General features: G+C 39.6%; 1 protein-coding gene across 1 annotated transcript; it reads left to right on the top strand.

The window, feature by feature from the left end:
* The first annotated feature begins 11,813 nt into the window (after window positions 1-11,813).
* Window positions 11,814-15,483, top strand: actb2 (actin, beta 2). The gene is made up of 6 exons (XM_027148463.2): window positions 11,814-11,967; window positions 13,175-13,304; window positions 13,397-13,636; window positions 13,948-14,386; window positions 14,483-14,664; window positions 14,760-15,483. The coding sequence occupies exons 2-6, from the start codon at window positions 13,182-13,184 to the stop codon at window positions 14,901-14,903; spliced, it is 1,128 nt and encodes a 375-aa protein (XP_027004264.1). The 5' UTR covers window positions 11,814-11,967; window positions 13,175-13,181; the 3' UTR covers window positions 14,904-15,483.
* The last annotated feature ends 1,246 nt before the right edge of the window (window positions 15,484-16,729 follow it).

Here is a 16,729-nt window from a genome sequence, read left to right as displayed (position 1 = left end):
GAAGGTCGAATCCAACCAACAGTGGCCACGATTCATCTTTTAAGCCTTTTATCCTCAACAACAACAAAAAATTCTTTATTACAGTCTATTGTCTGCCCCAATATTTGATATGATTTATTTTCCAGCCAAACTGAGGTCTTAGTCTCGATCTCCAGATACAATATCTTCTTTTATTCATATTAAATTACAATGTGCTTCTCAGCCATATTAACCAGCAGAATCATTATACAGTAGTGACACGTTTTTATAGGGTGTGTCAGCAAAACTCTCACTGGCAGTTGGGAGGGCTGAAAAGCAGATATGTCTGAGCACTACTGCTCCACCTACTGGTCTTTTTGTGTTCCTGCATCTTCTCCAGTCCCATTACTATAGCAACGTGTTTCCAGTGAAGGAAGGACATTTTTCTGTCATGGAAAATGTTATGCATCCTGTCATACATGTGTAGATAGGGATGTACAGATATCACCTGAAAAAAACATAAACATTGCCAAACAAAGCATTTTGTAATTGGCTAAATTAAGTTTGATCCAATCCATAGCACTCATTAACATTAGCAAATATGGAGTTGCCATATTTTCTCCTAAAATGTCATTGGACAAGGTTTAAAGTTATTTTTTTAAAGGATTTAAAAATGACAGACATGATTTATGTGGTTGTAATTAGATTACAGTGTGCACAAACTCCATGCTTTGAGCTATGGCAACTTTCACTCCTAACTTCATCAATCATACACAAGGTTGGTTGGCTGTTGTGCTGACAGGTGAATGTTCATATATGAGCACTGACCCGATTTTACATCTTATAAGATCATTGTGATGAAATTATTTTTTTTAAATAATTTTAGTCAATGTCAAATTGTTGTTTGTTGTATTGATTTTTTCATCACCACTTAACTGTCCGGTGTCCTTGAGTGCCCTGAAAGGTGCCTTTAAATAAAATGTATTATTATTATAATGCTTAGAGGTGTTTATTTAATTACAAGCTGTCTACAACGAAATGGTGTTAAATCGCATACAACTGTTAAAGAAACGCTAATCTTTCTTGATTAATCTCAATCGTCAAGAACATCCTGTCCTGGACTGACTTTGCTGATGTTGTGTACTCACAGTCTACACTGTGAAAACACAAAATTTAATTATTGAAAGTAATCATTATATAACTGACTCAAATAAGGATCAAGAGCAAATAAAATCCTATTTTATACGTCTTACGTCTTATTTTATTCTCTGTCACTTCTGGCTGAAGTCCAGTTAAGGACGTTCTCTAATCACCCGTCTGTCTGCAGCCGTGTGCTACCATCTCCCCTCCTTCTCCTCACACACACACACACACACACACACACACACACACACACACACACACACACACACACACACACACACACACACACACACACACACACACACACACACACAGAGTTTTTTTGGTTCCTTGTGCACAGTGAGACAATTTAGATGCTAATGATATGCAGTGGGCCAACAAAGAGATGCAGCTCTTCTAGAGGGCCCCATTTTTCAGGCTTCAGCCATTCAAAGAAAAACACACTGTCACTGCTTGGCTGCTTATTAAACCTGCTATTAAAAAAACATCTGACCCTTTTTCATCCTTCAGTAACTGGGCATATCCTTACTTGGGATATTTAGAGTACAAGTTTTCAAAACTGCACCTGAATTATTTAAGATATTCTCTTAAATGTGTTCTCATTTAAGATATAGTTTCATTTATTAATTAAATATGTTTCCCAAATGTCATGAAGTAATTGAATATTATCAATGAAAAACATCTGAACAACCAGCAATGATCCACAGCCGCAGTCTTATCTTTTAACTCGTACCATCTGGTCATTGGGATGCCTTTTTAACATCTGGCACAGATGGCTAAAAACACACACACACACACACACACACACACACACACACACACACACACACACACACACACACACACACACACACACACACACACACACACACACACACACACACACACACACTATGGACATTCAGCTGATACCCTAGGGCATAAGTGTCCAGTGTCACTCTGGCACAGTGCCAGTTCATTTGTAGACTTCTATGGGAACCATAATCTTTCATCAATACGCAGGCTACAAACATCTTTAGACATTCCTATCAGACTGAATCTCTACTTTCTGTGGATTATGATTCGGGCTCTAGGTGAGCCGCATGTTGACTAGCAGTGTACTGGTCATTAGAGAGAGACCATGGAGCTTGGTGAATATGTGTCCCTGGTTGGTGTAGAGTTGTAAAGAGCGGCCTTTCATCTCCACCCTGACTGCTCCAGCTGAGCCAAACCATTGTGATATGAGACAGAAGCTCACCAGTCCCCATCTGTCCACTCTGTGCTGACACACATTCTCTCATTCATTAGTCAAACATCAATCTGCTCCCCCTGGCACTCCCCATGCTGACGCATGCTCCCCTACCTGGCTCTAGTTCATCTGGATTCCTAGCATTTTTCTTGAAAGGGAATGTATCTTGACAAATAATCACCTCATTGCAAAATATAACAACTTTCTCCTAAACGGACAGGTTATTCAAGATAAGAAGGGTGTTTACACTGTATCGTGTAACTGACATTTCTTACACAAAGCAGAAAACCCAATTCTGCCACCTATCTCTGAAACAGTGCAAATGCTACAGTCCTTGTAATAGAGGTGCAGAAAGTCAAAGGATTCAAAGATTCAAAGGTTTATTCAACATTTGTACACAAACAGACATTACGGGTACAAAGCTCTTCGAGTCAAAAAAAGAGAAAAACCAATAGTAATGTTAAAATAATAATAAGAGTGCTTTAAGGATGTACACACACTAAACAATGTAAGTATATAAGTTGTGACATTATTTTATTTTCTACGTGATATTAATGGTTAATTTGTGGTTAGTAGTTTAAAAGTTTAAAGAGTCTGAGCACCATAACTAATAATTGAACAACCAGCAATGATCCACAGCAATGAACCACCATTTTAGATATGGTGGTCTATATATATAGTCAGAGTCTATATATAATAGACCACCATATCTAATAATAGTTATGGTGGTCTATTATATATAATAAATATATCTAATGCAAAAGAAGAAGAAGAAGAAGAAGAAGAAGAAGAAGAAGAAGAAGAAGAAGAAAGAAGCCAAAGTTCATGCAAATTATTTAACTAATATAACCTTTCATTTGCATATTCAGTTTTTCAGAAATGCGACTATGTTGTGGTTTGTTGTTACCAGTGAGACATGTAAAGTGTATATTACAGACACACAATGGAAATGTAACATCTACACTTAAATACAATGTTGTACTGCATTTGTTGTTAGTTAGCTCATAAAGTTAAAACTAAGAAATGAACAAAATTTATCTGACTCCTCATATACATCGAGTACCAAGACCTGTATTGTTAGAGAGTATGGGAGGTAGTTCTTAATATTTAAATAGTATGTTATGTTAATTAAAAACATCCACATTCCCCTGAAGACTGTGACTTATGCAGCAGCACATCGCAGAGTTATCGGCTTACACAAAGGGTATTTTACTACACACACACACACACACACACACACACACACACTTCAGGATGTCTCTTATTTAAGCACGATCTAATTTCCTGTAAAGTGAAACATACACTAGCACACACCAGTAGTGCCCAAACTCATACTGAAAGTACTCTTAATACTGAACCAGAATCAGTGAACCTAGTTCACTGACCTGAATCAGAGTCAAGTGAATTATAAGACAAGCCAAACCCGAGCACAGAGTAACATGCGGTGCTCTCTGACCCAGAGAGTACACTGTGGCAGATTACTTGAGCACAGTGACTGAGATAAAACATGATCCGAGTTGGACTGATAGTAGTAACCATCGTTATAGAGCTGAGAGAAACATTGACAGACACAGCAGTACTGTTGAGTTTGACTTGACTTGAACTCCATTTCTTTTCTTTTTTTCCCATTTTTTACTTATACTACTGTTTTGGCAGTACTGTAACTGCTTGAGACAGAGAGAGAGAGAGAGAATTTCAAGCACGGAAGTGTTGCCAGTCCACAGTGTCAACCTTCAATCTTGCCTTATTTAGACAGTCAGTGTACACTTAAGGTGAGGGGAGGAGTGAGTTGTTTGATTTACCTGCAGTTGCACACATCATACTGACTAAAGGTGGGATTGGAGTTTCTTTCCCCAGATATAATAACACAAAACAATCAGCCAAGCAATTGACCAAACAAGGGCCCACAAGATCAGGCCCAGGGAGATAGACATATTGGCTTGATAACATTACCTGTCTTGACACCTGGCCCAGGCTCCAGGCTTCCATCACCCTCCTCTCTCACTCCCACTGGTGCTCCTCCTATCACTCATGTCAACAGATCGGATTGCCTTTTTAGGTAATAGGCATGTTGTGAAAAGCAATGGAGTCCCCTTCCTCTGTATTGTTTCTCCCCTCCTGTGGCCTGAAGCTCCATCCCACCTTCTCCTCTTCTTCCTCCTCCTCTTCCTCCTCCTCTTCCTCCTCTTCCTCCTCCTTCTCACTGTTCAAGCATTACCTCCACACTGCCCAAAGGCTTTTCACTGCTAGAGCAGAGAAGTAAAGCATCGTTTAAGTTATAGCATTCTTACACAGAATTAAAAAAATCCCTAGCAGCAGTTATTATAAATTATGAGACACTATACGGACAAGGTTTGTTAGACATCTGACCATCACTGTTATAAGTGCATCCTGAACATCCATTTCCAAATCTATTCCCCCTTTGACATTATAATAGCCTTCACTCTTCTGGAAAGGTTTTCCACTAGATGTTAGTGCATGGCTGTGGAGATTTGTGATCATTTAGCCACATTAGTGAGGTCAGGCGCTGATGTCGGTTATGGACGCATGAGGCACAGTCAGCATTCTAGTTCATGATGTCAGATGCCCATATACCTTTGGTTATCAGTTTGGCATGCAGCATTACCAGCAGCTAAGGTATGTAAAACAAGGTTTGTGCCAAGATATAAAGTTGATATCAAGATTATTGCAGATAAGATACTTCTTTAACTGTAAAATATTTTTCCTGGTGCTCTGAACATGTTCTAGCAATTAATCTAAACTATTAAAATTTTGGGATTGTTTTTCAAATGTGTACAATAAAAAAATATATATATTTTGCCTATATATTTCTGCCATTTTGTTTATCCCTTCATACACTATATGTTTTTTTTAGTTAAGTTTTGGATTAAACCCATTCAATTTTATTATATACAAATATATGAACTTTAATAATAACAGGGTGTGATTTCTACCACTTAAACAAATAAAAGAGTTTCGAGTGGTGATGAGGAATCGCTGTGGTTGTAAAGTTCTCAAGCAGAAATGCTTAATGTGCTGAGAAACAAATAAAGTCATCATACTGCCAGGAATTATGGATGAATCAAAGTTGATTCTCAGTTCATCCTCATTTGAGCATGAACGAGCAAACCAATAAACCCTGTTCCATTTAAAGGCCTTTAACTGACCCTGAATCATTTTTGGCATGTGTGTTGTCTGGGTTTTGATGGAAGGAATATATGACTTGGTGAGATGGTCAAAAAATAATAAGGGCAGGTTTATAACTGCAGAGGAGGAGTGACAGGAGATGCAGCTCAGACTGAAAGACAGCCAGAATACCAAATGTCTATGATTCAATACTCTGCAAACCGCAGAAGCTTTTAAAGTCAGATTTGATGCCCTCTCTTCACTGAGTTTCCATACACATTAGGAAAATGAGCGAAAGAAAAGCAAGCATCACAATTGTTTCAAATGCACACAGATGCGATACAGTTGCTCTCTAGATACTTTTCTTTGTTATCTTAACACTGGGTGTCATTAAAACCCAGAAACAGTCAGCGGTGACTGCAATGAAGTTCCTCTGATGATTGATGAAGTACTGCATGGAGACAAGACTCATTGTTGGAGGAAATTGTGAAACCTTCACTGAAGTACTGTGCATTTGAATGATGTAATTTGGTATTTTCTGTTTTCAGAAACTGAATCTTTAGAACTAGCATTGTGTAATATGCTCAAAGGGTTGAAAAGAACACAGCAACAGCAAGTGATAGGTGTCACTTTTATGTCTGTTCTAACTATATTTCTTTATCTCAGTTCATATCAGTTTATAGGGCTGAGGTCTACTCTAATATTCGAGTTTAAAAAAAGTGCAAGAAAAGGGAAGTCAGCTGAAATAGGTCACTTCATTTTTACAGCACCAGGAAACCGAGGTCTATTTAGCCATCCAAGATTCTGAGTACTAGTTGACCAAATGTGCTGCTTTTACCCACATAAATAATATGTGCTGTTTCTAAAGACGTGAAACTTACACACACACACAAAAAAAGTACTGATCATTAAACATTGATATTTCTTTTTATAGGTACTGTTAGAGCACTTGGCAAAGACCAAGCTATTTCTCATCAACTCCACTACATCAACAAGGCTAGATTTGCAAACCATTTCATGGAGTTTTGTGTAGAAACAAGCCAAAATAGTAAACAGGTTTGGGAACGGTGTGTGTCCCAGAGTGTACAGAGCCCTGAAGAGGAAACAAGCACGCCCTCCAAGTCCTAGCAAAACACAGCAGTCAAACTGTGCGCTCACTGAGCCTCCGCACTTTGATGACTAAGTTTGGCAATAACTACCTGCTGCTCCTGTCCATATATGGAACCTGAGACATGAGAAAAGGAAAGAAGCTCCACCCAGAAGGCCTCGAACAGGCAATTGTTTGTCGTATAAACAGTGTAGAGATGAGAGAGCTTTTAAGTGTCACTGTGAGAGTACGCATACACATGGGTGTGAGAGAAAGAGAGCTAAAAATAAAAATCAAACCTATTGAAAAGACTAGGGTTGAAAATAAAAAGTGCAAATACAGAAACTCAATGACATGTAATGATGTAGAAATTTTAGAACATACAAACCCTTGGCAGCCAGATAAATTAACGCAAAGCCTCAGTCATCATTTCCTTTGCCAGGGCTGACTATATAAGGCTAAGATTTTACTGTCATTACAGGCCACTTCCTCTTTGCTTGCTGTGATGTAAATCAACACCACACCATTTAACTACCTCTTAGTGTCAGAAACACAGACCAACACATAACTTTACCAGAAGTAGAAAATAGAAAAAGTACATAGATGAAGTCATTCCGTGCCTTGAACGAAACAATTAAGACGACACTGAAAGAAAATCACTGTATTTTAAGGCACACTCGCATAACTGAAATACCAGCTGCAACTAAACAGAAGTGTGAATGTTTAAACTGCCTAGCATAGCTTAGCAACACAACTTCTTTCGTTTAGGCAAGCTATTACAATTTGATTTCCTTGAGAAATATCCATGTGACACAAGCCTTGAATTCTTGACATTGTTAGCATGTGACACACTTAAAGATTTCCTTTTATGGTGGTTGCTGTTACATGGGCTAGAGGGCGAGGCCTCAGTACTGCCAAAGTGCACAAACGGTCTAAAGCTAAGCCTTTGAGGAAATAAATATGCTAGCTATAAATGTGACACATCTGTGGGTGTACAAAACAGGATGACAAAAAAAGTATTAAATCTTAGATTTTAGTTCACATGTTCATTTTAAATAGTTTAATACAACTTAAACCCTTGGTGTTCAGTATTCATGATCTTCTTGTTTCTGTACTTTGGTAAACAAAGCTCAGTGGCAGTAACAAGGTGTTCTGTTTCACTGGTTTAACATTTATAGAGGCTTAAAAAGCTAACAACTGGCAACTAAAATCTTGTTTTTGTCATGTCAGGGGTAATCAATAACTGGGTTCAGGATAAATATAGTGGAGTACACAGATGAAGTAGCTGTTTAAATTGTGATAATGGATGCAGTGTGTTTATATAGTGTGGTATTGTCTTTTCTCACTGCTGTGCAAGCAGCAGGTTATGGCAGAGCAGAATTAAGTGCAGTCGGCACATGCAGCTCTTTACATTCCAGCTCTGGCAAAGCCTTTCTGTGGCTTTACAAACGTGAATGTGATTTCCTGTACAAACTTGCAGGGAAAAAGGTATCCCTGAGAAATTCACTTCCTATTCAGAATGCTTCAGTCATTCCCTTATTTGGCAACTTAAGCTGCCATGTGCCTGGAGGCTGTGTGTGCCATGCTATGATATCTGATGTTAATTTTAGAGGCAGTTTTGATTGAATGTCAGTATTTACTTGTGCCAGTTTAGCTCAGTAATATGAATATTTCTGTGGTGGGGCTAGAAGCAGAATGAAGCCTTTAACAGTAAGCATACGCTAGTGTAAAAAAGCAAAACAAAGGTGTTTCAAACGGAGATACGGATGATATGTGCACATAACCCAAATAGAGTTCTCTGCCAGATATTTATTGTTGGAAGCTGGCCTTGGTATGCAGCAACAGAGCAGGACTTAGTCATAAGAGAGAAGTATTGAGCATGTCCACACCTCACAGTGACATCATCGATAAAATCCAGGGCTTGCAGTTAACATACAAGAAGCTTTGTGATGACAATGAGTGATGATTATATTATCCTTAGTATTGTTGTAATTGTTGTTGTGATGTTGTTAAACGGCTATAAGGGTGAAGCATTGTTAGACTAATTGCACAGTGAACTATAACATTTGCTGGACAGCTCTTAGTGAAAGTCTCAATGGTTCCTTCAAAAATGTTAAAACCACATTATGGTTTGGCAAGCATATACCAGCAAACATATTAATGCCATTGCACAGGGTAAGAAAATACTTCCTGAGATGTTAATCTACCTATTCATAAAAGATAAAATATCAGGCCAGAACATATAAGGCCATCACCCAATGGGCCTTCCCCTCACCAGTAGACAGATTATGAAAGAAAGCTGAGTAAGATCATTTTTATGATTGAAAACAATACATTGATGGAAACTAAATTGTTGATTATATCTATAAAGTTATTGACACGTTGAAGTACATTACACTAGCTGACCCTCATAAACTCATCATTCCTGGAATCGGAACAATCATCCTGCTCATGTATCTATAGTTAAGTGTTTTGTATTTCCGAAATATTACCATAGCAATGACTATGCTCCCCAGCTTGTGGGCATCTTAGCAGGATGTTAATAAGACACTGATATCTATTGATATGTCAGCACTGGAGCGAAAGCCCATGCACACATGCAGTGGGCACAGTGGCCCTCTAAAAATAACAGGAAAATGGCACCATGTGGCCCTAAAATAAATCACAGTGTGTGACAAGTCAAAATTCGGAAGCACCAGCATGCCAGAGTCTAAGTGAGAACGCCAATCTGGTCATACTCATGGCGTGGTGACATGAGACTCTCAACACCTTGTAAATCCTTTGCAGCCATAAGAGGCAACTTTGGTACCCTTACGGTTATCACTTAGAAGAGGAAGTGAAGAAGTGATATGTCGAAACAGAAGACAGAGCCAGTATTGATGTACAGAAGAAGGGAAATGAGGAAGTTGGGTTTTTCCTTTTAAAAAAAAAAAAAATTTGTTCATTATTATATCCTATTCACAGGGCTGCTGAACAGTTTGATGGTATGCGTAATTATACGTTTACATTACATATTGTGTTAAATATTATATGTGAATAAAATAAGGCATGTTCTGTAAGAAATCATAGCGTTCCATCTAACTAACATCCTGTGTAACTTGGTTATGATTATGGATATACCATAGATCAGAAACATTATTCTACTTAATCATGTCAGTGAAAAAATCTCTTTAAGGGGTGTGTATATGGTGGAAAAGTATACGAGTCCATCTATGCCATAAATTGGTGTCTAATCCAATCTGCAGACTAAGAGGCCAGCTGGTAAAGTAAAATGCGACTTCCTTGTTCCTGACTTAATTCACAGGCTGTATGTAGTCAGTTGAGATGCACATTTAAGTGTTTCAAAAATCAATGTATCACAGCAGCAATGCCAATCAATGCTCCATTTACCATCACTGGGGAAGTCACTGAGAGCCTGGGATGCTAAGAGGGCGTGTAAGAAGAGCATTCCAAGAGAAAGGGGGTAGGGTGAAGTGTGCTTCTGTGTAATCTTTACAAATGCTAATGCAGAAGGATAGGCTACTTTATGTGATTATAACAATAGGACACAGGACTCTTTATAGTTTTGTGGACTACGGCCTCTGATGTGCACAGACACAGACAATACCAACTGATATTTATAGATTTATGTTTCGAAGAATATCCAGCTGTTTTTAGAATTACAAGCTTGTTGTTTCAATGTCGATATTCTAGAATATGCTCTTTTGCAATACTGCTTTGGAGGCATTTATCAGAATCAGATTCAGCCTGGCAATAAAGCTGATTCTGATTCTGATAAATGCCTCCAAAGCAATACTGCAAAAGAGCATTTTCAAGAATATCGACATTGACACAACAAGCTTGTAATTCTAAAAACAGCTGGATATTCTTTGAAACAAAAAAATCACAATGTTTATAGGAAGTGGGAAATGGCTCAATATTGATCAGTTCAAAAGGGTGGTGGTCCTCAATGGAGCTGCATGGCTGCTGAAACACAACCCCAGATATATTTGCTTGGAAAAATCAGTTTGAAACTCAAAGAAATGTAAAATACGAAATGTAAACATTCCATCTCACTGTTAAAAACCACTACAATGAAAAAATAAGGATTATGTAATAGTAAATCATGACTTGTAAGCTACTTCGTGTGAAAGGGGGATGGACTTGTAGGATTCTTTGTGGGGGAGGTCTGCCAAAGTTTTTTCAGTGCATGTACATGTATATACTAAAGGACTGAATTGTTCAAGCCTCAGTCTCAAATGATGTCCATGTACATCGCCTGACACGCCCCAGTTTCCCACCATTTACAAATGTCTGGACTTGTGTGCAAAAACATTACTCGTTGATTACATATTAAAAGTCACATGCATGTCAGAAATTGGTGGATAGGAAGCCTAGTAGGCATCTAGATAGACTGAATATATTGCTATAATGTGTAAGGTAGGTGTGGACCTTGTCCCCTTAAAATACGACGACTTGAAAAGACGATCAAGATGCAAATGATAAGAGAAGCCCGACCTCAACATGTTCTAACCAGAGGATATTAAAGCAATCAAGCCTGGGATGTCAGCAGATTCAGGCTAAAAGGGATGGGCCAATATAAAGCCATAAAATGAATGCCATGCCTTTGCACTCCATATTAACTCACCTGTTGTCACACAACAGTGAGTCATGTAACAAGATTTATTGTGCAAGGTTACTGAATTCAAAGACAAGTCATTAGTTTTCTCATTTGTAAGCATTTGAAGGTCTCACTCAAGGTTCCCATACAGAGGCCAAAGACAATACACAGCTTCTCTCTGTAGCAGCTAGGCTATTCATCCAGCCATCCTGATTAGCAACTGGCACTATAGAGTAGCATTTTTATCTCTGATTTATTGTAATCACACTACCTTGTTGCACAAGTTGAATAATATTCTATAGCAAGGATAAATAGCTTGTTAATCCACTGCTTTAGTTTGAATGTAAACACATGAGGAAACCCTTTAGCTGGTATTCTGTTAACCATTGCTAAAAGCTTAGTTGGTTTGTGTGAATGAAAAAAGACACAAGAAACCGTGCTGTTTGTATACAATCAACAAAAAATGCAAAGAATGTGTTAAAACACAGATATTTCGCAAAACAAAAATCTGTATAGATTTCATTGTGGGTTAACCAGGCCTCTTTTCCTCTACAAACCTAGCTTCCCCTTCTTTTCACTCTCAAGTTGCAAGAAGCCAGTGTAGCAATGTGCACGCGACAGCCGGCCGGGTGTGTGACGCTGGACCAATCAGATTGCCGAGATCCGAAAGTTTACCTTTTATGGCTAGAGCCGGGCATGAGCAGCGGTATAAAAACGCGCGCCCAGCACTCCCACTTCACTTTGAGCTCCTCCACTCGCAGCTAGTGCGGAATATCATCTGCCCAAACTATTTTTTCTTAAGCCGACAAACCCCCAAACCTCAAGGTAAGGTTTCTCTTTTTGTACTATTGCTATTAATTAATACTAGTAGCATTAATTTCTTAATGATCCATGCAATTTATTTTAAATGAAATTTTCTATTTTCTTGAAATGTAAAATCCTAAAAGATTACAAATCAAGTGTTTTTTTTTCTTTCTTAAATATTCCTGTAATATTTGCAGTAAAACTCTACGGTGTTTTTTTTTTTTTTTTTTTATAAGACCAGTCATTTTTCCTACAACCTTCTAATTTAGGTACACGAGCTATTAAACGGTTGTGTGCGCGTGCTTGTTAAACTTGTCCAAAAATCCTTATTCCTTATTAAAAATTTTAGTCTTCGTCTGATTTTATATGTATAGCTTGTCATTCTATATACTTTTATCGTCTTCCCGGCTCGGGAAGTTCTTTATGTCTTCTCCGCAGTAGGGTGTGACCTAGTTGGTTAACGTTACCCTTTAGCTAACTAGCATGCTAGCTTCCTTCACTACACAGCCGGTTGTCCTTCACACGTTAACGCACAAACGTCACCGCAGTAACGAAGGCGGTTGGTGCCTCAATTGGGCATAAACTTGATTTTTATTCGGTAGACCTTTGTTTCAGCCGTACCGGTATTGAAGTTAATACCTTGTCTGGTGAAGATTCATTTCACAAAGCCGACGGTTGGCTGACTTCAAGGTGTGGCCCGGTTTCTAACCGTCTGTTCGCACATAACGGCTTGGGTGTGCGCGAGCCTCTAAGTGCAGCTTTTATTTATTTATTCATTTTAAAAGGCAGGTTTGAAATTTAACCGTGGATTTGAAAGGCAGTTAAACCACAACGTCACGACTGGCTGCAGAGTCGTGACGCAGTATCGTTACTAGAACCGATATATTCGTTAAAGCGGCATTGAGGATGTGATGTGACTTTATTCAGGGAGTGGCCATGGACATGAACTTCGTAGTCCGTTCCTTTTATTGAACCTTTCTTCCTCTGGCTAAACGCCATACCTCCGGCAGTTGCAAAGCGGCTCAAACCATTGCCTTTTATGGTAATAGCGAGCAAGTGGAGGTACTTCCTTTGTCTGGCGCGCATTGTTCCGCTTTAGCTCCCTCTAGTGGTCATAGAACAAAATGCAGGACTGACAGGAAATAGGATGTGAGGCAGGGTGATCACGTGTTTACTGGAAGCCCTGCTGGTTTGCTATAGTCGATTAATTTGTTTTCAATCCTTTCAGTTCAGCCATGGATGATGAAATTGCCGCACTGGTTGTTGACAACGGATCCGGTATGTGCAAGGCTGGATTCGCTGGAGATGATGCTCCCCGTGCTGTCTTCCCATCCATTGTTGGTCGCCCAAGACACCAGGTATGGTGTTTTTTTTCTTTATTTGGTTTGCCATGTGAATTGTATTGCAAAAAATTGCAAAAATCTAATTAATGTGGTTTTGCTTTTTACAGGGTGTGATGGTTGGTATGGGACAGAAGGACAGCTATGTTGGTGATGAGGCTCAGAGCAAAAGAGGTATCCTGACCCTGAAGTACCCCATTGAGCACGGTATTGTCACCAACTGGGATGATATGGAGAAGATCTGGCATCACACCTTCTACAACGAGCTGCGTGTTGCCCCTGAGGAGCACCCCGTCCTGCTTACCGAGGCTCCCCTGAACCCTAAAGCCAACAGGGAAAAGATGACTCAGGTTAGTTTGATGTATTTAAAGTTGAAGAGCTTCTGCTCTTTGGCTGATCTTTTTATAAACCTATTTTTCCCTCTTAAGTTCATCCTATACATTCCTTCACTTTCTCCAGGCTTCATCTCTTCTGAACTCCTGAGTTTCTCATCTGTTGGAACCAGCAGGTTATTTCTTTCCCTGCCTGGTCTTTCTGCACTTGTGTTCAGTCCTTGTTTACACGTGTGCCTCTCCTTACATTTTACGTGTTTCTCTAACTGCATGGCCTGTAGTGAATCCTTAAAGTAGTCATGGGTTAAACCTTCACTTTCTGATTGCAGATCATGTTCGAGACCTTCAACACCCCAGCCATGTACGTTGCCATCCAGGCTGTGCTGTCCCTGTATGCCTCTGGTCGTACCACTGGTATTGTGATGGACTCTGGTGATGGTGTGACCCACACTGTGCCCATCTATGAAGGTTATGCTCTGCCCCATGCCATCCTCCGTCTGGATTTGGCTGGCCGTGACCTGACTGACTACCTCATGAAGATCCTGACCGAGAGAGGCTACAGCTTCACTACCACAGCTGAGAGGGAAATTGTCCGTGACATCAAGGAGAAGCTCTGCTACGTTGCCCTTGACTTCGAGCAGGAGATGGGCACTGCTGCCTCTTCCTCCTCTCTGGAGAAGAGCTATGAGCTGCCTGACGGACAGGTCATCACCATTGGCAATGAGAGGTTCAGGTGTCCCGAGGCTCTCTTCCAGCCATCTTTCCTGGGTAAGAACCTACTACAGATTTTGAATTCTAGTGTACTTGTACAGTTGCATGATTGATTCTCCTCGGGACATTATCTAATACTGTCTTGTTCCTCAGGTATGGAGTCCTGCGGCATCCATGAGACCACCTTCAACTCCATCATGAAGTGCGATGTGGATATCCGTAAGGATCTGTATGCCAACACTGTTCTGTCTGGTGGTACCACCATGTACCCTGGCATTGCAGACAGGATGCAGAAGGAAATCACATCCCTGGCCCCTAGCACAATGAAAATTAAGGTGAGATTGGTTTACCGATTGTGGCTTGGTACAAGGTGGCTGAATGAAAGGCACAGTAAAGGCGTTGTGACTAATGTTGATCTTGTCTTTTGTAGATCATTGCCCCACCTGAGCGTAAATACTCTGTCTGGATTGGAGGCTCCATCCTGGCCTCCCTGTCCACCTTCCAGCAGATGTGGATCAGCAAGCAGGAGTACGATGAGTCTGGGCCCTCCATCGTCCACCGCAAATGCTTCTAAACAGACTGTTACCACTTCACGCCGACTCAATCTGCGCAGAGAAATACCTGAAACGACAACATTGGCATGGCTTTTGTTATTTTTGGCGCTTGACTCAGGATCTAAAAACTGGAACGGTGAAGGTGACAGCAATGTTTTTTTGGCAAATAAGCATCCCCGAAGTTCTACAATGCATCTGAGGACTCAAAGAATTTCTTTCTTTTTTTTTTGTTTTGTTTTTTTGGTTCCTTTAGTCATTCCAAATGTTTGTTAAATGCATTGTTCAGAAACTTATTTGCCTCTATGAAGGCTGCCCAATGATCGGGAGCATACTTTAACATTGTAGTATTGCTTGTATGTAAATTATGTAACAGAAAACAATGTCTGGGTTTTTGTACTTTCAGCCTTAATCTTGGTCCTTTTGTTTTCTTTGTGTTACAAAATGGAAATACAAAGCTTTACCTTTATTCTTAAATGTATAAAGGTTCATTCCCCTTGGGCAAACAAAAGCTGTATGGAGCATGGTGGTGCCAGACACTTGGTGGGGCCAACCTGTACACTGACTAATTCAATTCCAATAAAGTGCACATTTAAGACATCACTTTTTTTTGTCTTGAGTTTTTCATGCTATTAATGATTGCTGCTATAAAGTGACCTTAATCACAGATCTTTAAGTTGGCATTAAGACAAACTGGTATGGGGCAAATAAGTGTAACCAATTGCTTCTGTATTCTATAATTCTGAAGTGTAACACAGGCATAGATTAATCTTCTAGGTTAATGAAGGGAAAAGTGATTTGTGTAGTTCATGTGAAGCAGAAGAACATGCACCAATACTACATAGGTTTCCATGGAAAACTGTAGGTGTCTAATCTCATGCCCTTTTTAGTGAAGTCCTAATAAATATGTAGTGAGATGTCAGTTAAGACTATTCAAGCTTCCAGTTCTTTGCATGGTTTTCCTATTCTTTCCTGAGTTTTGAAAGCAAACGGGGAAGTTTTGGTGCATAAATCTTTGTTTTTTTGCCTACACTCCATTGGCTAATATATTAATATGAATAAATTAGTTTAACGGATTACCAGTGTTCTGATACCAGAAGGGTGTAGATCAGTTTGCTGTTATATTTCAGGCTGAACAGCAGATGGCTCTGCAGTATCCACCTTCAGAGCACTGCAGCTATTTAACAGCCAACAAGCTGCAGAGTAGTGGTGTTTCCTCCTGGGAGAGAATGAATGATGTTCCTCTGCATTGAAAGTGGCACTGAATAGAATAAAATGTGGTGCATATTATTTTGGAGCTCTGCTAACCCTAATATAAAGGAGCTGTTGTTTTAGGCAGCTTTCTGTGAGCTGAAGCTCTTTTGGTTACCAGCAGGTTAGATGACGGGGTGAAGACGGGTGCCCTAGATGCATGTTATTTACCCCAAGCTGTGTTCTGACAGCACTTGAAATATGATTAAGAGACTGTTCCTGCTGAGTCTGTATGTCTGTGTAGAGGAGAGAGCAATTATGGAGAGTCATCATAGACGCACGCTTCTAAATCAGTGTGGTGGATTATGGGTTTTTCAAACTCTATGGCATTTAAATTGAAGCCTGGTATAACAGGTGTATTCTTTTGTCTGTTTATCTTGAATCCTTGAATCCAAATTTGAATTACATGCAAGGTAAAAAATGTCACAGCTTATTCCTTTGATTCTCTCTCTCTCTCTCTCTCTCTCTCTCTCTCACACACACACACGTTTTGTACCTTTAAAGTTTTATTTTTTTGCATGGTAGTGTGAATGTGGTGTACATTTGATAAAGTACATAACTGGACCATAAGGACCACTCTTCTACCATTAAAGGTACA

Source organism: Tachysurus fulvidraco, chromosome 24, assembly GCF_022655615.1.
Source record: "Tachysurus fulvidraco isolate hzauxx_2018 chromosome 24, HZAU_PFXX_2.0, whole genome shotgun sequence".
NCBI classification, from domain to species: Eukaryota; Metazoa; Chordata; class Actinopteri; order Siluriformes; family Bagridae; genus Tachysurus; species Tachysurus fulvidraco.
The sequence above is the reverse complement of the archived record's forward strand: the minus strand, read 5'-3'. Positions and strand labels throughout refer to the sequence as shown.